Raw genomic sequence first — 26,639 nt, forward strand, 5'->3', positions numbered from 1 at the left:
GTGGATCTCTGGGAGTTCCAGGCCAACATGGTCTACATACCGAGTTACAGGACAACCAGGAATACATAGGAAGATTTGTCTCAAAAAAAAGGCAACTTAGTATCAAAAGGAAGGCAGAGTCAAGTAAATTTCTAGGGTGACCATCTTAAACATGAGAGAAGGAGACCCCGGGAGACTGGCTGACTTGTCAAGAATCTCTGGCAGTAATGGCTGAAGGTGCAGATTTCTAGACTCCCGGGGCTCCCTGAATTAATTTTGGGTTTCCATGCACTCAGAAATGTGTCACTCTCGACAAATGTTTCAGGATCCCCACATCCAGTCATCCAACCCCATATAGGGTAGCTGCTCACAGGAGAAGCTAGGGTTCAGTGGCTGGTCACTCTGTGATTATTTGCTTGTATTCTCATGACCACTGTAAGACCCTGGAGTCTTTGGAGGTAGAAAGAGGGCATCAGATCCCCTGGAACTAGAGTTACAGACAGTTACAAGCCTCCACGTGGGTGGTGGGAACTCAACCCAGGTCTTTTGAAAAAGCAGCCAGTGTTCTTAATTGCTGAGCCATCTCTCTAGCCCTGAATTTTTATTAATAAAGTTGGGGTTAATAACGATATTTAATATGGGCTTAAAGACAAAGGTTAGGAGAAGAGCGGAGGCACAGGAAAGAGTAAAACACACCTAAGAGCGTGGCTATGGCTTCTCGAAGAACAGCTGAGGAAAGTAAGAATGAGGTGTGAGCATGGTTCTCCGGTAGAGAGTTGCCTTTGCTTTGTTTGTGTATTTATTTTTCAGCAAAGCTAACAAGCACAGGCCACAAAGCACCTTCTTTGCATCTACCTTTACAGTTGTAGTCTAGTCAGGGTGTTTCCCTTATCAAATTCCCTCCAGATCAGAAAACTTCAGTCCACCCCAGCAAAGGGGTGTTGAAAGGGTAATAAATTCTCTCCCTGGAAGAGCTACCAAAAGGAAACAATAGGATAGGAGCTGGGAGCAGATGCCAAAGCTGTTCCCTGTAATAAGAATGAGATGGACATCACCCTTTGAAGGATTGACTCCAAAAGGCAAGTGACGTCAGGGGATCCAGGCAATTCTTTTGAGAGGCAATAAATCCCAGGACTTTGGAGACCTCAGAACACAGCTGAATTAGCAGGAAGAGAGGAAAATTTAGAGTTGGGGAACCAGCCTCTCCAAATATTAAGAGTAAAGACTCACCCAAGGGCTCTTCCCGTCTCTTTGTCCTCGGCAGCAGAAGCCAGATGACGAAAGGAACATCATCCTTTGGAAAGCGTCGCAACAAGACGCACACACGTTGTGCTGTGGCTCTAAGGCCTACCACCTTCAGAAGTCTACCTGTGGCAAATGCAGCTACCCTGCCAAGCGCAAGAGAAAGTATAACTGGAGTGCCAAGGCTAAGAGACGAAACACTACCAGGATTGGGCGGATAAGGCACCTAAAAATTGTCTACTGAAGATTCAGACATGGATTCCGTGAAGGGACAACCCCTAAACCCAAGAGGGCAGCTGTTGCAGCATCCACTTCATCTTGAGGATTTCAATCTATCATAAAATAAATGTTCTGGTGTTGTAATAGGGAGCAGCGGGGCTGCGTCCCCGGCACCCTGGCCGCCTGGCTAGCTTATGCCCCGAAATAACAACACACAAATTGTATTCTTTTAAACACTGCTTGGCCCATTTCTATCTAGCCTCTTCTAGGCTAATTCTCGCACCTGGACTAGCCCATTTCTTATAATCTGTGTAGTTCACGAGGTGGCTTACCAGGGAGATTCTAGCCTATGTCCATCCTGGGTCGGAGCTTCATCGTGCATCTGCCCAGGAGAGGGGAGGATGGCGTCTCTGCTCCAGAGAGCAGAGCTGTCGAGTCTGAGCTCACTTCCTCTTCCTCCCAGCATTCTGTTCTGTTTACTCCTCCCACCTATGTTTTAACCTATGAGGCCAAGCAGTTTCTTTATTGCTTAACCAATGAAATCAACAGATTGATATATGACACTCCCACATCATTCTGGTTTCCAAAATGGAAAAAAAAAAAAAAGAACTCACCCAAGGCAGTCCCCAGGAGAAATCCTATTTTTACGCATTAAGAAGGGTACATTCTACTGACTGGTCTCTTCTCACACCCCTACAGGCCACGCGGGCTGAGGAGAGAATGGGAGGGAGTGTTAAGGTCTCAGTCAGTGTCTTAGGATTTCTGTCGCTGTGATGAAACACCATGACCAAAGCAACTTGGCTTACACTTCCACATCACTATTCATCAAAGGACGTGTGACCTCCCCCCCACACCCACACGTGAGTACACATATTTACATACAGGCACATGTATACATAATCAAAAATAAAAGTATATCATAAATAACCATAGCAACAACAAAAAGATCTCAGTCACTAGCTAGCCCAGATCTTACAAGTTCCTGGTAGGGGGTTGGCACAGAAGGCAATTCTCAAAGGCAATACCTCTTTGTTGCCACACGGGGGCTCCACACCAGGCTTCTGGAGGAATTTTACATTTTTTTTTCTTCCCCTGTTATTACAAAACAAACATATGAATTGAAGGTTAGGAAATGCCCCCAAAACAGTCTGTGGTCTCTCTATTAACATAAAACTACTGACACTGCGTTAATGTATATGTTTCCAAATCTGCCTAAACTTCGTTAGACATACAATTTTATATGAACATTAGATGAACATGAATAATGCACATGATAACATACATCAGGAGGGGGTCGGATCTCTGGAAGCTGGACTTCCTTACAGACAGTTGTGAGCTGTCATGTGGATGCTAGAAATCAAACCCCTGCCCTCTCCAAGAACAAGTGCTATTAGCGGCTGAGCTGTCCCTCCAGCTCCATTCCAAACATTTTTAAACGACGGCATTTTATTCCATGTTTGTCATTTAAATGTTTATTATAATACACATATTAGAGAAAATCCTACACGGAAGCCTCCTGGGACTTATCAAGCCATTTTTCTGTTGTTGGAAGTAGTCATTCCATTTCAAGGCAAAGATAGGAGTGCTACAACTGGCCAGTTGCAGATGCGACCGAGCCAGGGGTGCGCACTGCCCGCCGAGGCCATGAGCCCAAGTTTTATCCAGCCAAACCAGGATGCCACTGCTGTCTGTCCCTCTCGCCCCAACACTTGTGCTGCAGGACCGCAAGGGGCGGGGCGACGCGCGGGGCCAGGGCCGGAGGCCGGGCGGAGGCGGGGCCTCGCGAGGAGGGCGGGGCCGGGCGCGGCGGCAGGCGGGTGCCGGCGCTGCCGTTCGCCGCTCGAGCTCCAGGTGGAGCTGTGCCGCCGCGCTGCCTCCAGGAAGCCTCACGGGCCTTCGTCGGCCTGGCCGCGGCGCCGGCTCCCAGGATGCAGTGTGGAATGGCCGGGCGCTGACGGTGGCGGTGCGGCTGCGGGCAGAGCGGCGGGAGGCCGGCCTGCGAGGAGCGCGGCGGGGAAGGCAGCGGCGCTGCCGGCGGAGAGGACCCGGCGGCCGGGCCTGCGTGGGGCCGCGCGCCGCGGCGTCGACTTCCTCCGCGCCGGGCAGGACAGCGCAGGGCCATGGCCGAGGCGGCCGCGGCTCCGGTAAGGGCGGCCCGCGCGCTTGGCCCGCGCGGCCTCGGGCCCCGGAAGGCCGGGGCCCAGCACACTGTGCCGCAGGCCCCAGGAGGGCTTCCGGGCCAGACCGGGCCTGCGGGTCCTGGGGCTGCGGCGAGCGGCCGCGAGGTCCGCCGGGGCCTACCGGACCGGGTGGAGCCGGGAACGGCCGTCCGCGCTCCGGAGGCCGACCCGCGCCAAGTTCCCGGTCTGCGCGTCCCCGGGCCGGGCTCCTTCCTCGGCGCCGGGCCGGTGCTTCCCTCCCCCAGCTCCCCCAGCGGCCTGTGGCACCTGGGAGGTGTCCAACGTCGATTCCGCATACACTGAGTACCCACTATGTGCCCGGCCTTCCCCGGGCGGCGCGCGAGGGCTGCTCCCATTTGTCCAGCCAGGCTGGCGCTGTGCTCAGCCCGGTTTAGGCATGATTTCTGTCCTCACTGCAAACCTGTGGGATAGTTACTATTATAGTTATTATTTTGTACAAAAGAGAAGCTGGAGGTCCAGCGAAGTTAACTTGCCGAGAATCTCGGAGAGGAAGTGTGGGAAGACAGTGCTTACAGTTCAGTGACTGTGATAAGAAAAGCAGACAGGTACACGAGTAGCCATATGGTCAAACAGAAAGAGCTTGTGGCAACCTGGTGGAAACGAAGTTCGAATAAGCAGGTGCTTAGCAGACCCTGTTCCTCCTACCTGGCCAGGTAGTCTATGCTTCTGTGAACTGAGTTAACTAGGGCTTCATAGGACTTGGGCCGAGAGAGGCAAGGCACAGAGACAGGACAGTACAGGACTGGTCCACAAGCCTGGAGAGATGGTTTTGGTTATGAGCTGCAGAGTTGGAAGGGGCTGGAAGGCCTGGACTTCGTCATGTGGGTGGGGAACAGTGGAAGGATTTGGCGTCCTCTTAGACCAGTGGCTCCTCTCGAGCTCAGAGTTTTGGCTTCCCTGACTGTTTGCAGTTGGCTGTTCCACCTTCCCTTTGAGTGAGCAAGGTGCTAGGCTTAGGCAGAGCACAAGCCACACAGTTCAAAGGTCCATGGACCCCACAAAAATAGTTCAAACAACAACAACAAAAAACCCGACCCATTGTTCAGATATTGAACAAGAAAAACATCACTGAGGTAGATGTTTGTGCAGATGCCCTTTTGTGTAACACAGAGGTTGCAGCAGAGGGAATGGTGGCAAAGTACAAGGATACATCTGAAATAGACTCTGGGATAATCCCAGTGGGGGCTGGCCCTAAAGAAGAAGAGGCCAGAGGTATCCTCCCACAGCAGACTCTCCCTTACAACAGTTCTGCCTGTCAGAATCCATCTTCTGAGACCCACTGAAAGTCCTCAGTCAGAGCTTTGTGCCTCCTGTACAGCCTGAGAAACTCTGGAGCACCATGCAGACCAGCTTTTCTGCCTCTGGTCAAGCCCTCTTGGCCCCATTTTCTGATGTGTCTTCCCACATTATGGTTCCCAGTGACTCAGATGAGTCCACACTATTTCCTAGATGTCACTTTTATTTCACAAGTAGTCATCCACCCTTTCTTGTTAAAGAGTATCCTTCTGGACTGTAAGGAACATCTGTCTTCAGGCACTGACCAGAAGAGGCACCCATGCAGGGATCTCCAATCAGTCCTGGGGGTTGCACCTTGGATATACATGAAGGAGCTCTTCCCATGACCTCCCCCCCCAAATGTGTTCTTCATCTCCAGTGGGCAGTCACTAAAGCCTCTGCCATTCCCAGTGGCAGGGGTGTATCAGTCTTGTGATTGTTGTTGCATGTGTAAAAGTCTGCCTTCCCCACCAGATTAAGTATGTCCCTGATCTCAGGACAGCTCGTGTCTGAGACTGATTCATACCTTGCAGGGAGTTGAGTCCAACTCTTAATGCCAGGCATTAAGAGTCACTTCAGGACTTGGGTGATAAAGGCAAGGAGGAGCGAGGGTTCAGCACCATCCAAGCAGGTTCTAGGTCAACCTGGACTATGTAAGACTTCATCACAGAAACAAAATAGTCATCTCTTTGATTGGTTAAAATTGGCAGTAATGGTAATTTTAGCTCATGGGGGAGGGGCAGTTAGGAAGGGACCAAATCAGGTTGTCCTGGAGGGAAGGGAATTGGCCATTGAGCTTATCTGTCTGTAAGAGGGGACATGAGATGCTCTTTTAAAAAGCACTTGAGCAACCCCTTGCTTGTGCCTCTCAGTTGAAGCAGCTGGAGTTTTTGCTGGGTCATCATCAGGCAGTTCCTGTGTGATTGTGACAGAAGTGCAGGCTGGGCCCTAGTAAATCTGCAGTTTATCGTTTCTCCACTAAAACGCCCCAGCAATGCTAAGTCACTGTTTATTTTGCAAAATCGCACTGTGTGTTTACCATGTGTTTAGCGCTGTGCTGTGAAAAGAAATCATGTCCACCAGGAGAGATGCTCAGTGTAGGAACATACAGGAGCTGACTGAATAGGGTGGAAGGGCCAAGGTAGAAATCTGCACAGTGTGCTGTGGGGTCCTGAGCAAGGCACCTGCCAGCCTCAGGCCAGATCTTTAAACCCAAAGAGGCTGTTACTAAGGCAAGATCTGGTGCGTGATATAGGATGTTCCTACTTCCAGCATACTTGGGCTCCCCACTCCCAGCTTGGCTCCCCCATGTGTGGGATAGAAGGATCACAATGAGAAGAATAATGCTGGTTTCTCCTCTTTCTTGAAGATTTCTCCGTGGACAATGGCAGCTACAATTCAGGCCATGGAGAGGAAGATTGAATCACAGGCCGCTCGACTGCTTTCTCTAGAAGGCCGAACTGGGATGGCAGAGAAGAAGCTGGCTGACTGTGAGAAGACAGCTGTGGAGTTCAGCAACCAGCTGGAGGGCAAGTGGGCCGTGCTGGGAACCCTGCTGCAGGAGTACGGGCTGCTGCAGCGGCGGCTGGAGAATGTGGAGAATCTGTTGCGCAACCGGAACTTCTGGATTTTGAGACTTCCCCCTGGCAGCAAGGGCGAGGTCCCCAAGGTAGCTTTTGGGGGCCCTGGGATGGGGAGCCCAAGGGTCCATGCCTGCAAGGATGTGAGTGAGTGAGTGTGAAGTGTGGTTTTGGGTTCCTGTGACCTCTGATGATGTGGCCATGTATTTTTCTGAGCAGGAGTGGGGCAAGCTGGAGGACTGGCAGAAGGAGCTCTACAAGCACGTGATGAGGGGCAACTATGAGACACTGGTCTCCCTGGGTAAGGCCTGACACATGCCTCTGTAAAGTGGGATTTTAGAGTTCCCAGACCTCTTTGTGATATAGTTGTTTTCAGTGGTGTCTATATAGATCCCTAGATACTGTGAGCAAGGAGACTCCTCCCATGTTCTGGGGTGAGGAGTCAGGTACTCCCTTCTGTTTGGAGTCGCAGACCTAGGAAAGCAGTAGCCTCTGTCCTCACCAGGCCCAAAGTATGGACATCTCTGCTTTTACCGAGACTAAGGTGCAGATGTGCCACAGCTCTCCAGTGTTTTTAGTCCACTCCACTTTAGCGAAGGAATTGTTCTTTCACCATCAGTTGGGTGGCTTTTATGTGACACATCACAGAGTGCCCCAAAGCCCTGTTACTCCAGCCCCCCCCCCCCCCTTGGCCTTACTTTCTAATCAGGAGTGTTTCATGGACCGAGTGAGTGCACTCACAGTATGTTCTGCTCTGCAGGCTTGCTGCTGCTTAGTGTGGCTCTGTAGCCCACACAGCTAGCTCTGTGGACAGATGACGCTTGGGGTGGGGTCTTTCATGTGCATTGTTCAGTATGCAGTAGCACTCTCCCACCCCCAGAGTCGACACAAGCTCGTCCCTAGACGTTGCAGCAGAATGCCTACCATTGAGAATTGCTGTTTAGTACCAGTCAAGACATTTAGTTTCTAGGCTATTAGTGATTTTACAGCTGCCTATCACCCTTTCTGATGAGAATGTGATTAACCCTGTCTTTTCTCAGACTATGCCATCTCCAAACCCGAGGTCCTCTCCCAGATTGAACAAGGCAAGGAGCCATGCACTTGGCGTCGCGCTGGCCCCAAGGTCCCGGAAGTTCCTGTGGACCCAAGTCCAGGTGAAGGGTTGGGAAAAGATCAGGGACACACCAGGTGACCAAGTGAACATAGAAAAATAAAGGTCTAGGGTTGGTGCTACTCTTCTTTCCAGAAAGACACAGTGTTTCAAATGTAACTCTTTCATGGTTGAGTCACAACTGACTTACTCAGCCATGGTGTAGAAACTGGTAATTTGTATCTTGGGCATAGATAGCAAAGCCAGAAGCAGGGTCACAGAATTAGGGGATAAGAGAAGTGGTAGTAAAGAGCTTGAGCTGCTCAAGGAGTCATCCAGTTTTAAACACTGGAAGTTTAAAAACCCATTGGCCAGCTATGTGGTCCAGTGTGACTAGAACCAGGTGTTTATTTCAGGTGACTTGGATACTGAACACAGTGTCTCACATTTCCCTGGAGCAATCAGCACCTCTTCAAGTTTAGGAAGAATAGGGATGCCGGGTTCCTACATGGAAGACCTTGCTGAGTCATTTGCAAGAGACATTGACTTTGCTAAGCCTCTGCCTCCCTTGTCTGTCCTTTGCCTGTCCTGCCACCTTGGGTTTGTCGTTTTTGATACTGTGTCACTCAGATCTTCCTGTGGTTAATTCCTACGTAGTTAATTGTGTTGAGTTTTGTTGGTACCAAGGACGGTGGGTCAGCTGGATGGTGGAAAGGTGTCTACTGAGTTCGCTGCCTGGTAGGGGACACATGTCACCTTGACTTCCAAGCCAAGGGTGAGAGGTTCCTGGTATCTGCTTTTATTTCCTAGTGTTTGTAACATGTGGTACTTTCCCTGGTGAGAAAGTACTCACACTCACTGTCCACTGCCCATTGGAATTTGTCAGCAGGAGTCGCATGCTGCCTTTCTTCCCTCCTCAGTCCTGGCATCTGGGTCCCTGCCCTCCTCTCACTCTTGATTGAGTCAGTCCATGCCCTGTCAGGCCTCATCTCTTCTCTTCACACCCTACTATCTCCATGATACTTTTCAGGACCCTCCATGGGTCCAGTGTATTCCCATCTGTCTTGCTCAGGCTGAGCCCTGGCTCTCTCTTTCCAAGTGCTGCTGCCCTGCAGCTCTTTTGTCCTCTTCCCCATGTCCCTTTGATGCTGGGCTTTCAGGAGGCAGGTGTTCTTGCCCTCCTCTACACACCTACCACCTTGTCATCCTTCAGCCTCACCACTCGTGAAGATTACTAGAGCCATGTGGTGGTCCTGCCACTCTTGATGTTTGCCTCATTCCTTCCACTGTCCCCATCCCTAGTATGTATTCCACAGCCACTTCCTGTTTCTAGTTCTTCCAGTCCTTAGAGCCTCAAGTCCAGCAGGTCTTCAATCTGTAGGACCTTCAAAGCCTTCTCACTCTCGCCTCATCCTCCTTTCCTGTGGCTATCACTACCCCCTCATACACTCTCTCACTTTCCCTCTATTTATTCTATCTACTTGGCAAAGCCGTGATCTCAGAGAAATCATCTGCCTGCTCTGCACCTGCATGCAGGCAGCTGCCAGTGGCAAACCCATAACTCTACAGCCAGCCTCATCTGGAATTCCTGACCAACATCTGCCAGTAGTCACCAGCATTATCTCAGTTGCCTCACTAGCTCAGGCTGGCAAATTATGACTCAGAGACCAAACCTAGCCCTATTTATATAGAGAGAGCTCACAACCAACAATTTCAGTATATATTAAAAGATCACTTTTAATTTTAAAAACCTACTCTTGCAGGGAAGGGCTAAAGAGATGGATCAGTGGTTAAGAGCACATGTTGCTCTTGTAGAGGACCCAGGTTCTTTTCCCAGCACCCACATGGTATTTCACAACCATCTGTAACTCCATTCTAAGGAATTTGATACCTTCTTCATCAAGCACACATGTGCATGTATAAATCTAAAATCTATCCATATATGGATATATTATATATATCATAGGTAATTTTATTTATATATATACATATATATATGTATATATATATATATTAGGGTTTTTTGGTTTTTATTTTTTTAAGAAAAAATTCTCATAGCCCTCTGACTCCTGGTGCCCTGCCTGTTCTGTGCCTGCTGCTCTGCTTACCACTCTGTGGTCTTTGAATATTTTTTGATATCCCTTCTGCCTGGTCCAAGAATCTGCCCTATGCCACCTTCTCAAAGGCAGCAGACATTCCCGCCCTTGATCCCACTCCTCTCCCAAGACTGCCCCACTTCTCTGGCCTCCAGTCAAGCTTCAGAGGGAGCATATACGTTTCCAAGTCATCCCTTTTAATCTGGGTGCCTCCTCCACTAATCCTGACCATCTCAGACTCCAGTGAACTGCTGGTGCCAAAATGCCGGCCTTCCTCATTGTGTCTGGAGTGTTTGCCCCATAACTCACTGTCTTAATCCATTCTCTGTTATTACTGAATACCATAGACTGGGTCATTATAGATTCCCCCACAATTCTAGCCTGGAGGCTGGAGAGTTAAGGTCAAAGTGTGACCCTTCTTGATGAAAGCAAGAAAGGATATCCCATTGTGGGACAGCAAATCTTCCCCTTGTTACAAAGCCACTCAGGCTATTTTTGGGGATCCTACACTCATGACCTTATCCTGATTGCCTCCAAAGGCTCCGCCTCTAATGCCATTAACAAGAATCAGGGACTAAGTTTCCAGCACAGGGATTCCAGGGACACACCCAACCATAGCATTACTTCCTGAAGTCATGTCTTTGGAGACACAGGACAACTTCATCTCCTGTGGTTCCTGCCCCACCCCTGATGTCCTCCCTTTGCTGTTTCCTGTGGCCTTGGGACCTTTCTGAAATGGTGTCCCCCTCATCCTCACAGTCCCTTCCTCATGACAGCTTAGGTCTCAGCACCTATGTCTAGGTGTGTGCTCCTAGTTTGACTTCTGCCTGAATTTCCCACACCCCACTGCCTACGCTGTCTCCACTTGGGTGGCCCATAGATAGCCATGGCAAGTGTGTCCAAGGCAAGCTAGTAACCTCTCTTTGAAACCCATTCTTCCCTCATTCTCCTTGGCTTCTCCATCCATCCAGCTCTCTGGCCCTCTGTTTACAACACATCCACTTTCTTCTTAGCCCTCCCACTCAGTTATCTAGACTGCTTCCAAGCCTCAGTCTCTTGCTGAGAGATTGCCATCATTGGTCCTGCCCTTAGCCCCTACAGTCTGCTTGGACCCAGCAGGGAGCCGCATAAGATGCACATTCTAACTTTTCACCCAGTCTCCACAGCCAGCCATCCTCCCATTTTCCTGTCTTTCTGCCCTCATCCCACTGTCCTCTAAGCTCTTTGTTCAGCATTCAGGCTTCTGGTCCCAAATCCCTGAATGATGTACTTCTTCAGAGCCACTGCAGGGAGGCCTTTGAGTGGGACTTTCCTCAGATTTCCCCATCTAATATTCTAGTCTCTTTGTTCCAAGTGTTGTGCATTTATCTATTCTTTATATGCATGTCCTCCCTCCCATTTAGAAATCTCAGACGATAAAAAGTATGTGTTTTTTGTTCATGGAATAAATCCATACTCGAAATATTTCATAACAGATTAGGAATTCAGGAAGTGGTTTTGAGTGTATGCTCAGTCCATCCTTTAAGATGTGTCTATGGTTTGGTATTTGGAATGTGTCTCTGGTATCATTAGCTGCCTTTGCAGACTCAGTCAGTCTCTGTTGCTGGAATTTTTTTTTGTCTTTTCTTTTTTTACTCTTTTAGTCTTTTGGGGGTCTGCCACCTAGCTCCCAAATAAGTCACACAGAAACTTTTTTTCTTTTTTTTTTTCCCCCCTCCCGCCCCAGAAACTTTTTTTTCTTATAAATGCCTTAGCCTCGCTTTTTCTAGCCAGCTTTTTTTTTTTTTTTAACTTAAATTATCCCGTCTACCTTTTGCCTCTGGGCTTTTTTCTTTTCTTACTTCTGTATTCTTCCTTTCACTCTGACTGGCTGTGTGGCTGGCCCTCAAGTCCTCCGCTCCTCGTTCTCTTGCTTCCCTACCCTCTCTTTATTCTATTTACTCTCTGCCTGCCAGTCTCACCTATCCTCTCTCCTGCCTTGCTATTGGCCATTCAGCTCTTTAATAGACCAATTGGGTATTTTAGACAGACACAGTAACACAGCTTCACAGAGTTAAACAAATGCAACATATAGGAATGCAACATATCTTTGCATCATTAAAGCAGATGTTCCACAGCATAAACAAATGTAACACATCTTAAAATAATATTCCACAACAAGTCCCATTCTCCTTGCAGTTACTACTTGCCCTTGTGTTTTGGAAAGCCAAGATAAATGTCATTTTATTTTTACTCTGTATTTCACATTTGTCTGTACTAACATATTAGGGTGTTGCTGCTGCGGAAGACAGTCCTGCTGTTTGTTCAGGCCTTCCAGCCATGGCCTCAGTACTTGTGTTAGAGGCAGGGCCTATTGGCACCTGGACCAGGCTTTTCAGGTGCTTGATATTTGAAAAACAACTGTTTAGCTGGGTTCGACACGTCCCTGTAATCTCAGCATTTGAAAGAAGACGACTCTTGAGATCAGCTAGGAGTACATTAGTGAAGCCTCTCAAACAAGATAAAAGAAAAATCTGGGCATAGTAATGTATGCCAGTGTTTTGGAGACTGAGACAGATGGATTGCAATGAGGTCCAGGTCACCCAGGGCTACGTAGTAAGACCCTATAAAAATGAAACAGCAACAACAAAAGAAGAAACTGTTGCAGTGTATTTTCCAGTAATGTCTTTTTTCACTGCCAAAAGCAGCATGGTAGTGGCATCCTTGAGCACATCTTTGTATCAACATGTAAATGTTTCTTTGGAGCAGACTAAGGTGCTTCCCTGTGTCAAGTCTTGGTGACGCCTTGCAGTACCACGCTCTCCCCAGAATCAACAGAAGCCTCTTCCATCAGCATGAAATGTGCTTCTGACATCTTTTCATAATTAGCATTTGACGAGGCAGGCGTGAAATTGTATCTCAGTTTAATTTCTGTTTCTCCAACAGAATATCATAGCACACAGAGGAAAAAAGAGTCTATTCACCTCAGGGCAAACAGAAAGCAGAGCAAAGATATTGTCTTAATTTTTTCTTCTTTAGAAGATTTATGCAGGCGGATCTCTTTGAGTTCGAGACCAGCCTGGTCTACAAGAGCTAGTTCCAGGACAGGCTCCAAAACCACAGAGAAACCCTGTCTCGAAAAGGCAAAAAAAAAAAAAAAAAAAAAAAAAAAAAAAAAAAAAAAAAAGATTTATGTATATGAATGTCTTGTCTGCATTTATGTGTGTGCACCATGTATGTGCAGCACCTACAGAGGCCAGAAGAGGGCATCATATTCCCTCTAGAACTAGAGTTAGGGACTGTTGTGAGCCACCATGTGAGTGCTGGGAACTGAACCTGGGTCCTAAGCAGCTGAGCCATCTCTGCAACCCCTTTGAATATTTTTCAGTTACACTTTAAATTTAGGGGTGTGGGTGTGCATGTACACATGGAAGTCAGAGGACAGCTTATAGGATACCTTCTCTTGTCCCATTTGGATCCTGGGGATCAAACTCAGCAGCTACATACTGAGCCATCTCACCAGCCCATGTATTTTCCAAATACATTTTTTAAGGTTTTGTTTTTTAAATGTAAGTCCTTAATCCATCTAGAATTAATATTTATATAGGCTGCAAAGGAGAATTTAAAATTTTTCCATGGGCACAGTGGCACATGTCTCTAACCAACTGGGAGTGTAGGCAGGAAAATCAGAAACACTTTTTTTTGTTTGTTTGTTTTTTTGAAATAGGATTTCTCTGTGTATCTTTGGCTGTCCTGGAATTCACTCTGTAGACCAGGCTGGCCTCAAACTCACATAGATCTGCCTACCTCTGCCTCCCAAGTGATAGGATTAAAGGCATGCGCCACCACTCCCAGCCAAAAATCGGAAACTCAGTATCATCCTTGACTGCTGAGAAAGCTGGAGGGATGGCTAACAGGCCCTGCCCAAAATACTTGCCACCAAGCCTAGGGACCTGAGTTTGATCCCTAGGACCCACATGGTAAGAGAGAACCAACTCCTGAAAGTTTCCCTCTGACCTCTACACATATGGGCACTGGCACTCACACACACATATGCAATAATAATAAATGTTTAAAAACTAATTGGAGACAGGCTTAAAATACATGAGACCCTGACTCAAAGCATATGTTAATTAGTAAATACTCCTGTCTTGGCTGGTTTGTAATATCACCTCCAACTTGAACTAGTTTCTGCATATCCACAAGGCTATTGGAGGGCTCTTCGTTCTCTCTGTTGCTCTGTCTCTACCAACACCACATTGTTCAGCTCCTCCAAACCTTAACTCGTGGGTCAAACCTGCCCTGCTTGCTCTTTGAACTGTTCTGCTGTTGTTGGGTCTTTGTTCTTTGATATGCATTTTGGAATCTTTATGTTCTCAAGAAAAGTCTTCTTGGGAGCATGCGTGAATTGTATTCATTTGCTTTATAATTTAACTTCTGGAGAATTGCCATCGTTACAACTCTGGGCTTTTCTGTCCACAGGAAGACTCATTTATAGACAGTTTCTTAGGTGGTTGGATAAGGTTTCACAGTCTTGTTCTGGTAGTTGTTTCCCAAAAAAATAGAGTTTTCTTTAAACTTAATTTTGTGTTTTATATAGTTGTGACAGGGATACTTGTGATATGCGTTGACTTCATTAGGTTAAAAAATGCTGCTCTTGTTAGGTAAGGTGAGTCATCTGTTCAGACATCTTTGGTTCTTTAAACCTTTACAAAAAGTTATGGCGGGGTAGGGATAGAGCCCAGGGATTTGTACAACATTATTTCTGCTCTAACAATAAGATGTTGTGGAATAGACACCTTTGCTGCTAATGTTTCTTTTTATGGAGTGGTTTGTTTTGTTCTCAGCACTAAAGATGAAACTCAGGGCCTTGCTCATGGCATTCTCTCACTGAGCTATGTCCCAGCCTCCTTTTAAGTTTATACTTGATTTTTCACCTGACATGGCACCCCCTGAGCTGCCCAGGCTTGCCTTGCCTGCTGAGCACTGGAACTGTTAGCTGGGAGGAGAGTTCTTGGGTGCTTGTCTTAAAGGAAAGAATTCATCAGAAGGGCTCAGTTTAAGCTATGATTTACTTAGCACAATTAAGCAAAGTCATAGTGTGTTCCATATAGCTGGGAATAAGCTGACCCAAGGGTGGGTAGCTGAAAAGATCTTGCACTTGTTATTTTTGTAAGAAGTGTTATGAATATTTATGAGGTGCATAGCCTATTTGTGTGATACGGTAACCTTTTCCTTCCCAAATCATGGTACACTGGAGCACATTTCTAGGGCATTTCTTCCCATGCTCTTTTTTAGAAACCCACTAAAGAGATCAAAAATCACAATATCAATGGTATTTTGAAACCTGGGTCCTGGGAGGGTACATATCCTTTGTTAGTTCACATGTGTGGCAACTGGGAAAATGCCCCCTCCTTCTAGTTTTACTATAGTGGGAATAACCTAATTGCAGTCTAAGAATGTTCAGCCACAAAGTGGCATTTTGAACATAGACCCAGCTACCAAGATAACAGATTCCATTTCCTTGGTTACCTCACACCTGAAGCCTGCCTACTGAGACTTAGGATTACAGGTGTGTGTCATCATATCTGGCTTGGAATTTTCTTTAAAGTGTCTTCTGAAGGGGGCTGGAGAGACGGCTCAGTGTTTAAGAGCACTAGCAGCTCTTCCACAGGACTCGGGTTCAATTCCCAGCACCCACATGGCAGCTCACAACTGCTTGTAACTCCAGTTTCAAGGGACCCAACGCTCTCATATTAAGCAAAACTCCAGTACACATGAAATAAGAAAAAAACAAATATTCTTAAGGGCCAGGCATGGTGGTGCACACCTTTAATTTGGAGGCAGAAGCAGGTAGATGTACATAACAAGAGTCAAATAAATCTCTGGTCTACATAGCAAGTTCCAAGCCAGCCGAGACCACATAGTGAGACCATGTCTCAAAAAAAACAAAGTATCTAGCTGGGTGGTGGTGTACATCTTTAATCCCAGCACTTGTTAGGCAAGGGCAGATGGATCTCTTGTTCAAAGCCTACTTGGTCTACAGAGTGAGTTCTAGGATAGCCAGGACTGTAACGTCCATACTACTAAGTGTATTACAGTCCTGTTCGCCTGTACTACATGTACTACTATATGACACCTATACCTTACAGTCTGCTTTACGGGAAGGTTGGTGAGCCAGGCAAGGGCCTGGGGGTTGAAACACACACAGACACACAGAGACAAGAGACACAGGTCATCCTTGAAACAAGAATGCCAACTTTATTGTGTACCAGGGCAGCTTATATAATGCCTTCCCTGACAAATGGCCATGCCCTAGGTCTCAGGATTGTTCAGCTGCAAGCCACCAGAGACCACTCCCCTGCCATCAGGGTCTTGTGCTCAGAGCAGCTGCAAGCACAGGAAAACTGGCAGACAAAGGGTCATAGAAAATTCAAGGTCTGGGTGTCCACAGTCCCCAGCACAGGACTACACAGTGAAACCCTGTTGTTAAGACCACTCTTTCTGCTCTTCCAGAGGACCCAGGTTCTGTTCCCCAGCATCCGTGTCAGGCAGCTTAAATTATTTTAGACTATCCTATTTAATCAGCAATTTATTACATAATTTTAAATAAAATACAGTTTTATGGCATAGCTGTGTACACCTATAATCATGACATTCAGGAGGTAAGAGTATCAGAAATTTGAGACTCCCATCATGAGGTCCTGTCTCAAAAAACACAGGCTGAGGATGTAACTCGGTGATAGAGCTCTTGCCTAATATGCAAGGTCCTAGTGCTGCCTTAGGCACCATGGACACATGCATATCCATACCCTTCTACTTGTATCTAGCCAAAACTTGTGGATGGTTTTGGGACAGTTGTGTGGAAATCCAGTATAGAGACTTGCGTGCATGTGGTCACCAAGCACTTTAGCTCATCTCCTAGCCAGAAGTGTTTATTTTGGACAAGTATTATTATCAAACATAGAGGGTTCCTTTTGGTTTGGGGTTTGTTTGTTGTTTTTTGTTTTGTTTTGGGGTTTTTTGAGACAGGGTTTCTCTGTGTAGTCCTGGCTGTCCTGAAACTAACTCTTATAGACCAGGCTGACCTCAGACTCACAGAGATCTGCCTCCCGAGTGCTGGGATTAAAGGGGTGCGCTACCACCACTCGACCTCCTTTTATTTTTTAACAGTGTGATTTTTCTGCATCACACATAATATGAAAATATCCAAGAACAGGATGATGAAGTATCTAGAATGCAGTGAACAACTTGGATGCCAAACACCTAGCATGAGAATTGAGCACCACTAGAACCTTCCAGAGTCTGAGTCCCTTCCAAGTCCTAGCCCTTTTTATTAACAAACAGAAATCAGGCACTGAGCAGATCATTCCCTACCTTTTTTTATATTGCTATTTTCTGTGTGTATTACCAAAAACCATTGTTTGTTTTGGCCTAGTTTTAGAGTTTTTATGAATGCTACCATGGTGCAGATTTTCTTCTTGTGCTTGCTTTTCTCATTGGACATTTGTGCTTGAGCCCTCTATGTTGATAGAAAACCAATAACTTGTTCATTTCCATGATTTCCCTTTCAAAGTTTTTAATTAACACATTACATTTACTTCTTTTATTGTTGGGGAGTAGTTGCATTTTGTCTATATTTTGGGTTATTTGGGGTTAGTTGTGGGTTTGGGTTTGGTTTGGTTGTTTTGCTATAAAGACATGCTGTTGTGAAAATTCTTAGGCATTTGCAAAGGTTTCTCTATTATAGACCTGGAAGTGACAACTGTAATGTCAAAGTGGCCCTGAAGTGGAGTTATCAGCAGGCCCTGGGGCTCCTGCCTCATTCAAAAGGTGTTTTTATTTCTGACCATTGTGTGGGAGTGAAATGGCTTTGAGCGCATGTGAGATGGAGCACTGTGTGCTGTGTTTATGGGCCAGTCTTCTGCTTGTCTGCTTAGTTATTTTTCTTATTCATTTGTAGTTCTTTACATGTATAAATATGAATCTTTGTGTGTGTACTGATACTTTCTCAAGTTGAAGTGGTTTATTGTTTTGTGTGCTGGAGCTGGAACTCCAGGCCATGTATACAATAGGCAGTCCTCTTCTGCTAAACAGTGTGCTCCATGCTGTATTTTAAAACCCAGATGCTTCTCAGGCCACTTTACTTAGATTTGATAGTCTTTCCCTGCATGCATGAGTCTTTTGTGTCTCCAGCAATTAAGAAATATTTCCCAGTTTCCAGATCATAAAGTCTTGTTTTTCCTGTTGAAAGTGTCAAGCTTTGCTTTACATATTCAAGTCCTTAGCCCAGCAGGATCAGGTTTAGGCTTTTTGCTGAGCAGCAGAGAAGACCTTGGTACTTTCTAACTAGCACTTTGGTTTTTTTTCCTGTACCATTGTGAGAAAACTTTCACTGCCTAATCAAGTGCCATGAAAAATACAAGTGGGGTTTTGAAATTGCAAAGTATTGACACTTTTCACTCTCATAGAGTCACGTTATACTTGATGGCCTGCAGTCCTTAGGATATCTCACTTAGTTTTCATAATTTTATGCTCAAAAGGTCTTATACTTTTTCTTTATATTTCTATGTTCCATGTGTACTTTGGTTTTTTTGTTGCTGTTGCTGTTTTAATTGCTATGCTTAATGGTATCTTGTTTTAACTAGCAGTGTCTGTTTATTGCTGATTGATGGGGACTAAAGGCAGGAAACACCCCTCCCATCTAGCAGGAGCTCTGTGAAGATGCTGTTTTCAGTTCTCTGCCCTTCACACAGCTGCCTCTGATAGTGTGAAGTAACACACCACCCTGGAGAGATGAGGATCAGGAGCTAGAACAGCGTAGTCCCTGGACCACTGGCTTCCTCCTGAGACAGGTGTCTTCAACTTCTCTGCTAGGAACAGACTCCAGCCAGCCCAGGTTAACTTCTGATACTAGGGTCATTGTAAAAATGTTCTTTGTCCACAGATGAACGTGAAAATCTGAATTATCATCATAAAAATAGCTTAGCTGAGCCGCTTTCCTCCTTTGTTTCTTGTGTTAAGATCCATGACAGGAGAAAAATAGCAATTGTTTGGCTCCTCAGAAAAGGTAGTTGTGAGGCCAGGTGTGGTGGCGCACAACTTTAAGCCGAGCTCTGGGAGACAGGCAGGCAGATTTCTCTTGAGTTCAAGGCCAGCCTGGTCTACAGGGTGAGTTCAGGACAGTTAGGTCTACAGGTCTACACAGAGAAACCCTGTTTCGAAAAAACAAAAAAGAAGGAAAGAAAGAAAGAGCAGTTGCTTCTCATTTGTTGACATTTCTAGAAATCTTGCTGAAATTCTTATTAATACTAAATAACTTTTCTAATAATTGTCTAATTCCACATTTTCTGATAAATTAATCACATCATTAATTAATAAAGATGTATTGGTTTTTGTTTTCAAATCTGTAATGACTTCAGTAGAAAATAGGCACCCTAGTGTGATATAGATGTAATAGTGGGTACCCTAGTGATGTACGTGATAATGGGCACTCCAGTGATTCATAATAAATAAATAAATATTAAAAAAAAAAAAGAATACCATTCACAGTGTGCTCCTTACCATGCTAACCTCAGCTGCATCATGCTCAGACCGTCAGGGTCTCTCTTTTACTAGAGATGAACTGGCTTAATATTCTTTTCAGCAAACTAATCTTATGTTCTCCGCATTGTTTTCCCATATTCTACTTTACTAATTCCACTCTCATATCTTTCCTCCTCTCTCAAACTGGGAATTAAACCTAGGGCTTCCCATGTGCTAGGCCAGTACTCTCTATCTAGCACTGTGTACCCAGTGTTTTTGTTTGTTTGATTGATTTTGCTTATTCCCCACTTCTTGAGGCAGGGTCTCAGAACCATAAATAATGTGCTTATGATCCTCTCCCACTGCCTGCCAAGAAGCTGGGACTAGAGGCCTGAGCACAGGGCAGCTTCCTTCTGCTCTTTAAAGGCTTTTGTTTTGAGGCCAGCCTGGTCTACACGGTGAATTCCAGGACAGCTGAGGCTACATAGAGAGACCCTGTGTTAGTGTTCAGGCATTTGTACTGGCCTGCCTTTAGGGTCCTGACAGGATACGTCCTCAGCTGCAGCCACTAGGGGCACCTCCTGTGTGCATTTGCTACCTTCCCTTTTTAAAAGGTCGACCTTACCCACCCCCATCTCTCTCTCTTCCTTTCTCTTCTGCCACTCTTGTCTCTGCCCACTTTTCTGTCCCTTCTCTTTCCTCTTCCTATGTGAGCTTTGTTACATGGCATGACTTCTCTTTGCGGCATTTTTTGAATTACAACACCCTGTCTCAAATAAATTAAATAAATAAGTAAATGAAGGCTTTTGTTGTCGGTATTGCTTCATTTGTGATACTTTGCATTACCTGACTAGCCCATTAATTTTCATTTCATCTTTTCTGCTATAAATATGCAAAAGTATGTGTATGTAGGAGCTGGTGGAGTGCCTGCTAGCTCAAGGAGCCATCAGTCCAATCCCCAGCACTACATAAAAAAAAAAAAAAAAGGATGGTGGTACATTCAGGTAATCCCAGGACTTGGTAGGTAGAAGCAGATGGATCAGAAGTTTAAGTTCAGGCTGGAGAGATGGCTCAGTGGTTAAGAGCGCTGTGGCTGCTCTTCCAGAGGACCTGAGTTCAATTCCTAGCAACCACACAATAGCTCACAACCATCTGTACTGAGATCTGGTGACTCTTCTGGCCCACAGGCGTACATGCATGTTCCTCACTCCATCCCCTAATTGAATTGCTTTCCTTTATCTCTGGACTCTTTCTTTTAAGCTCATGCAGGGTAAGATAGAGTTAAGAGGTCAAGCATTCCTTATTACATACAAATGAGAGCAAAACTCCAGGGCAGCTAGGACTTACCCTTGGATCAGCTCTAGCCCTGAACCTGTCTGCGTGTTTTTCCTTCTCACCAACCCACGCACCCTATGCCATGGCTTTCTTGCACTCCTTGATCATATATACATGCAGCCCAGGCCTGAGGGGCTCACATGCTCTCCTTTTCCTAGGCTCCGGTGCTCCAGTTCCTGCCCCTGACCTCCTGATGCAGATCAAGCAGGAAGGGGAGCTCCAACTGCAGGAGCAGCAGGCTCTAGGTGTGGAAGCCTGGGCAGCTGGACAGCCAGATATTGGGGAAGAGCCCTGGGGCCTCAGCCAGTTGGACTCTGGGGCAGGAGACATCTCCACAGATGCTACCTCTGGTAAGTAATTGAGACAAGGGAGCAGATTCTGGCATGAGTTTTAGGGACTGAAGGTAGAGGATGGGAAGGTGCCTAAAAGCATATGAGGAACTGTGAGCTCTCAGAAGATCTAGCCTAGGGGTTGCAAAGAGGGCTCAGTGATTAAGAGCACTCGGTGCTCTTCCAGGGACACAAGTTCAATTCCCAGCACCCACATGGCAGACTGTCATAAGGGGATCTGATGGCCCCTTCTGGCCTCTGAGGGTACAAGGCATGCATATGGTGCACAGACATACATGCAGGCAAAACACCCACCTGTATAATATAAAAATAAATCTTAAAAAGAAGAAAAAAAAATCTGGCCTGACAAGAAGTTTTTCAAACCTTCCTTGAGGCATAGGCTCGCCTTTTGTTGGAGAAAGGTGAGTTGATAACAGATATCTGACTTCCAGTGCTTCAGAGAAGGGAGCAAAACGCACTGACTTCAGAGAGGCCGATGCACATGGGCGCTCAGAGCAGGGCTTTCAGGGCTTTGCTGCCCGCCTCACCCTCCCTCAGTTTTCATGTTCACTATTCTCCCATGTCCGTGTCCTTCCCCTAACCCACAGGCTACAATTTCTCTTCCTTACAGGTGTCCATTCCAACTTTTCAACCACCATCCCGCCCACTTCCTGGCAAGCAGATCTCCCTCCCCACCACCCCTCTTCAGCATGCTCAGATGGGACACTGAAGCTCAACACAGCAGCATCCACAGAAGGTACAGGAGTGGCAGGAAAGGAGAATGAATGCCTAGCCTGGGAGCCTTTTCTTACTGATCAATTGTCCCATCCTTCCAGCCACCATGCACTGAGTCTGATCTTACAGCTCGCTGTGCCTTCTGCTCTCTTCTCCTTCAGAACTCTCTGATTTGAACAGCCTTTCTTGAGGATGCCAATACTTTTTATAGATATAGATAGTTCCTTTTGTGTAGAGTTAGCCAATCTATTCAAATAGTCTGACTTCTTGGAGGACAGGCCTTCCCCTCCCCCCAGGCAACCTGTGGCTCCCATGGCACAGATGCAAACAGACTGAGCTAAAACCACTTCCTAGATATCAGTGCTGCCAAAGACGGAAAGAACAACTCTCACACTCTTGTATTCATTCTCTTGTTTGAAGGCCAATTATTAATATTAATAAAGATTTCTGTCATCTTTTGCCACCCATAAATACACTAAAAATCCAATAACAAGCCTTGGGGTTGAAATTCAATATATTTATATAAAGTCAAACAGTTCTATTTGTTCAGTAACATTTTGGTCATCAGGTAACTGCAGTTACTGTGTACCAGATGGCATGCTGAGGTACCTTTAGATGTGTTGTCCAAGCTAACCTTGTTGCCCTGTGGAGTTGGGCATTCACAGTGGAGCTGTGGTTAAGAAATGTGTCTGACAGCTGTACAGAGTCCCAGATGCCTCAGAGGCCAAGCTTGTGCTTCTGCATTATTTTTAGTACATGGCCATCACGTTCAGAATCCCTTTCTTAGAATAAACTCATGATTTAACAGCCAAAGAAAGGGAAATCAGAATCTGGGGACGAAATTTAGGGTTGCTTTTACAGTGGGAAAGTCACCGGGCCAGATGAAGCTTTTGGCTAGCCTCTCAAACAGGACGGATTGCTCGTTTGAGCTGTAGTGTTCCGATGGGGCTGACCCTTTGTCCTTTAATAATGTCCAGAATGATCTCTGCTCTTTTCTCTTCTCAGCAGACGTAAAAATTGTCATCAAAACAGAAGTCCAGGAAGAGGAGGTGGTGGCCACACCTGTGCATCCCACCGACCTGGAGGCTCATGGGACTTTGTTTGCACCAGGCCAAGCTGCAAGATTCTTTCCTAGCCCTGTCCAGGAAGGAGCCTGGGAAAGTCAGGGCAGTTCTTTCCCTAGCCAGGACACGGTGCTTGGGCTGCGGGAGCCCACTAGGCCAGAGAGAGACATTGGTGAGCTCAGTCCTGCCATAGCACAGGAGGAGGCCCCTCCTGGGGATTGGCTCTTCGGTGGTGTACGGTGGGGCTGGAATTTCCGGTGCAAACCTCCAGTGGGCCTGAACCCAAGGACGGTGCCTGAGGGGCTCCCTTTTTCCTCTCCTGACAATGGAGATGCCATCTTGGACCCCAGCCAGGCCTCAAGACCCTTCAACGATCCCTGCAAATATCCCGGCCGGACAAAAGGCTTTGGTCATAAGCCGGGACAGAAGAAACACCCAGCAGCGCCGCCCGGAGGCCGGCCCTTCACCTGTGCCACATGCGGAAAGAGCTTCCAGCTGCAGGTGAGCCTGAGTGCTCACCAGCGCAGCTGTGGACTGCCTGACGGAGCGGGCACGGGGGCAGCTTCTACCGCTACTGGAGGTGGAGGTGGCAGTAGCGGTGGTGGCGGCGGAGGCAGCAGCGGAGGCGGGGGTAGCGCACGGGACAGCAGTGCCCTGCGATGCGGGGAGTGTGGCCGCTGCTTCACACGCCCCGCACACCTCATCCGCCACCGCATGTTACACACTGGCGAGCGGCCCTTCCCTTGCACCGAGTGTGAGAAGCGTTTCACAGAGCGTTCCAAGCTTATCGACCACTACCGAACGCACACTGGTGTGCGGCCTTTCACCTGCACAGTGTGTGGCAAGAGCTTCATCCGCAAGGACCACCTCCGCAAGCACCAGCGCAACCACCCGGCAGTGGCCAAGGCGCCTACCCATGGGCAGCCACTCCCACCACTGCCAGCTCCTCCCGACCCCTTCAAGAGCCCCGCAGCCAAAGGACCCATGGCTTCCACAGACCTTGTGACTGACTGGACTTGTGGTCTAAGTGTCCTGGGACCCACTGATGGTGGAGGGGACCTGTGAGGGCCCCCAACCCTTCTGTGGTCCCTGCAGGCCACAAATGTACAAAGTCCCGTGTGCAGACAGCAGGGTGGCCAGAAAGCTCAGAAGCAAAAAGGGAGACTTGGCAGAGAATCAAATTTCCCTGTTGCTGAACTGATCATTGGAAAGAAACTATCAATGCAGCCTCCACCTAAAGAGAGTAGGATTCTGACTGTGAGACTGAACACCTTAGTAGAATCTTAAGTAATTTAATTACAAACCCATTTTTGTTTTTCTCTTTAATTCTTGAGAAAAAAAAAAAGATGGAAAATAGTAGCAACACCGGTTGAAGTTCTGAGGTGTACTTGTGGCTTTCAGGGTTATGTGTCCACCTTGTCTTACTGGTGTTGGAAAGGTGGTCAGTGGGAAGACCAGGCAAAGGCATTCCCAGCCTTGGACCATACAGTCTTATGGCAGGTGACTTCCCATTCTGTCCAGGCAGCTGGTCTGAACCTTAGGCCCTGGGTGATGAGGGCACTGGGGCCTAGACAGCTTCCACTCAGCAGTAAGGACTCCTTACTTTCTGAAAAGACCCTAATGCCCAGCCCTGACTTTCCCTTTTTGAGCCATCGGTGGTACCTGTCCAAGGTACTACATTCACTGTAGTAGTGACTCCTGGGCCTGGCTAGGAAGAGTCGTATTGCGCTGTAGTAGTGTTAGATCTGGACAGTGTTGGGTCCTTGAACATGAGGTCACAGAAAGCCAGGTCCACCCATCTTGGGCTATGTCTGTTATCCATAGATGCTTCTCTTGGCTGCCCATTGTGCAGTATGTTCGTTTTCAAAATGGTTCCACCTCACATTGGGAAGCAGCAGATTTTTAAAGAAAAAATAAAGGGCTCAAAGGGGACACAGCCTCTAACTACAAGTACTGTGTGTTCCAGGAACTGGGAAGAGCTCCAGCTGAGTCTCAGCTCTCATGGAACACCAGTTTAGGGAAGGAGAGGTTTTTGAGGTCTTGTACTCTTAAAAAATTTGTCCCACACAAATGGATCAGATCATCAAGACACAGAGAACGGCCTCGGCAGCTCAAGCTGGACGGCCCCCAGTATGTGTGCTTCCGCATGACTAGACACACAGGTAGTTGGAATGCCAGGTAACTGGGTAAGTGGCTTCCTCAGGCTTGCCTGGGTTATCTTCACAATGGAATTAGAGCTAGGTCCAAGTTTCTGTCCATACAGTGCTACCCCGCCACACATAGCCATTCCCATTTTGTTAAAGCAGCCACTGGTCCTCTTCCCCAAATGGGTAATGACTCCCTGAAGAGGGCAGAGACCATGGTGCCCATTCAACTCCCTTCTGCGTACTTTTATTAGAAATAGACTAGTTAAGAAGATTGTTTCTATGTACTGTATATTTTGTACCTGTTTACACTTCTAATATTGATATAACTGATATTTTGAAAAACAAATGAACAGAAAACATTCTGTTAAAATAAAACCTAACCAGCACCAAGGCTGTTTGACGGATCCATTCTTAGACATTTGGCCATTTTCCCTGCTGCTTCTAAACAGCTTCTCTAGGAGGCCATGCCCCAAGCCCACAGCTAACACTTGGCCACTCTGGGAACATGAGAAGGTGATTTCAGGGCAGTTTGGCTCCCTGGAGATAAACTGGATTTTGGAGAGAGAATCAAGACCTACCAATCACATTGCTACAGACTGTAAATACAGTTTATATACTTTAGTTTACTCTGAGATGGTATTAAGGAAGATAGGATACTCTTGGAGAAAACTATGGAATATCAAGAAAATGGATGTAAGCTATTGAGCCCTCCCATCCTTCCTTGCCTGGAGAGATGGCAGTACCTCTAGATGCAGCCTGGTCTTGCTGCTTCCAGTGGCATTTCTGCCATACTCTCACCCACGGGCTAATCAGTGTTGCCATTTTACCTCACGCTTTTGGAATTTTTCATCTTTGTCATAATTTTTTAAGGAAAAGAAAAAAAATATTTTGGGGGCTGGAGAGATGGCTTAGCAGTTAAGAGCACTTGATGCTCTTGCAGAGACCCAAGTTCAATTCCCAGCTGTGAGCCTCCTGTAGTTCTAGTTCCAGTGGCTCTGACACCCCGGCCCTCAAAGACACCGGCACTCATGAGCACATGCTCCCACACAGATATGCATAATTAAGAATAAAGATGTATACAATTTTATTCTTCACTTATTTCATGTTATTTTTTCCATGAAGGACACAAGAATGTGACAGAGAGGGGCTGGAGAGATGGCTCAGAGGTTAAGAGCACTGGCTGCTCTTCCAGAGGTCCTGAGTTCAATTCCCAGCAACCACATGGTGGCTCACAACCATCTGTAATGAGATATGGTGCCCTCTTCTGGTGTGCAGGCATACATGCAGGCAGAATGTTGTATATATAATAAATAAATAAATCTTAAAAAAAAAAAAATGTGACAGAGGGATGGTTCTACCAGGCCCATGATGGAGAATCCTGACAGTGCTAACTGTGCTAACTTGACCCCTTCCTTCACTTCTGGTCATCTCTCCCATTGGATGTCCCCAGTACTGAAAGCCAAGGAGGCCTACCCAGTTCACTGTACCCTTGCTCTACCCCAACCCCTCCACTCCTGCATGCAAAACTAATAAGCCAGAGAGCCTGGCCATGGTTCCCTAATAAGGGATTTCTCCATCCTGGGCTGAGTGCCACTTGCCAGATGACAAAAAACAAGATGGGTGAAGCTGCATTTTAACCATATCAGTAACATCACGTAGTGGTGCATTCCATCATCCCAGCAACCAGAAGGCAAAGGCAGGAGGGTCATTGCAGTTCAAAGCCAACCTGGTCTGCATAGTCCCAAGTAAGCCAGGGCTTTTCATAGTGAGGCCCTGTAAAAAATAAATAAATAAAACACAGCTGGAAAGTAACTATCATTTTTTAAAAACGTGTGTGCTTCGA

The 26,639-nt window shown here is 46.8% G+C and overlaps 1 protein-coding gene and 1 pseudogene across 3 annotated transcripts; both read left to right on the forward strand.

The window, feature by feature from the left end:
* Positions 1–1,253: 1,253 nt before the first annotated feature.
* On the forward strand, positions 1,254–1,543 carry LOC121440047 (annotated as a pseudogene).
* A 1,690-nt stretch (positions 1,544–3,233) lies between these two features.
* Positions 3,234–25,981, forward strand: Znf746 (zinc finger protein 746). 3 transcript variants are annotated; one of them, XM_041640762.1, is made up of 7 exons: positions 3,234–3,584; positions 6,286–6,585; positions 6,716–6,797; positions 7,537–7,650; positions 20,680–20,871; positions 21,482–21,607; positions 22,591–25,981. In XM_041640762.1, the coding sequence occupies exons 1-7, from the start codon at positions 3,561–3,563 to the stop codon at positions 23,712–23,714; spliced, it is 1,962 nt and encodes a 653-aa protein (XP_041496696.1). In that variant the 5' UTR covers positions 3,234–3,560; the 3' UTR covers positions 23,715–25,981. The 3 variants fall into 3 exon arrangements, with proteins under 3 accessions (XP_041496696.1, XP_041496697.1, XP_041496698.1); XM_041640763.1 differs by having other exon boundaries at positions 22,594–25,981; XM_041640764.1 differs by lacking the exon at positions 21,482–21,607.
* Positions 25,982–26,639: the final 658 nt, after the last annotated feature.

Source organism: Microtus oregoni, unplaced genomic scaffold (genome assembly GCF_018167655.1).
Source record: "Microtus oregoni isolate MIOR12 unplaced genomic scaffold, Mior012 000064F_ref0000363, whole genome shotgun sequence".
NCBI classification, from domain to species: domain Eukaryota; kingdom Metazoa; phylum Chordata; class Mammalia; order Rodentia; family Cricetidae; genus Microtus; species Microtus oregoni.

What these genes read in the sequence shown, in the direction of transcription:
- Znf746 (XM_041640762.1), top strand. Translation starts at nt 3,561, where the DNA reads ATGGCCGAGGCGGCCGCGGCTCCG. An exon ending in TGAGACACTGGTCTCCCTGG is followed by an intron (nt 6,798 to 7,536) that starts GTAAGGCCTGAC and finishes GTCTTTTCTCAG; the next exon opens with ACTATGCCATCTCCAAACCC. An exon ending in CACAGCAGCATCCACAGAAG is followed by an intron (nt 21,608 to 22,590) that starts GTACAGGAGTGG and finishes TTCTCTTCTCAG; the next exon opens with CAGACGTAAAAATTGTCATC.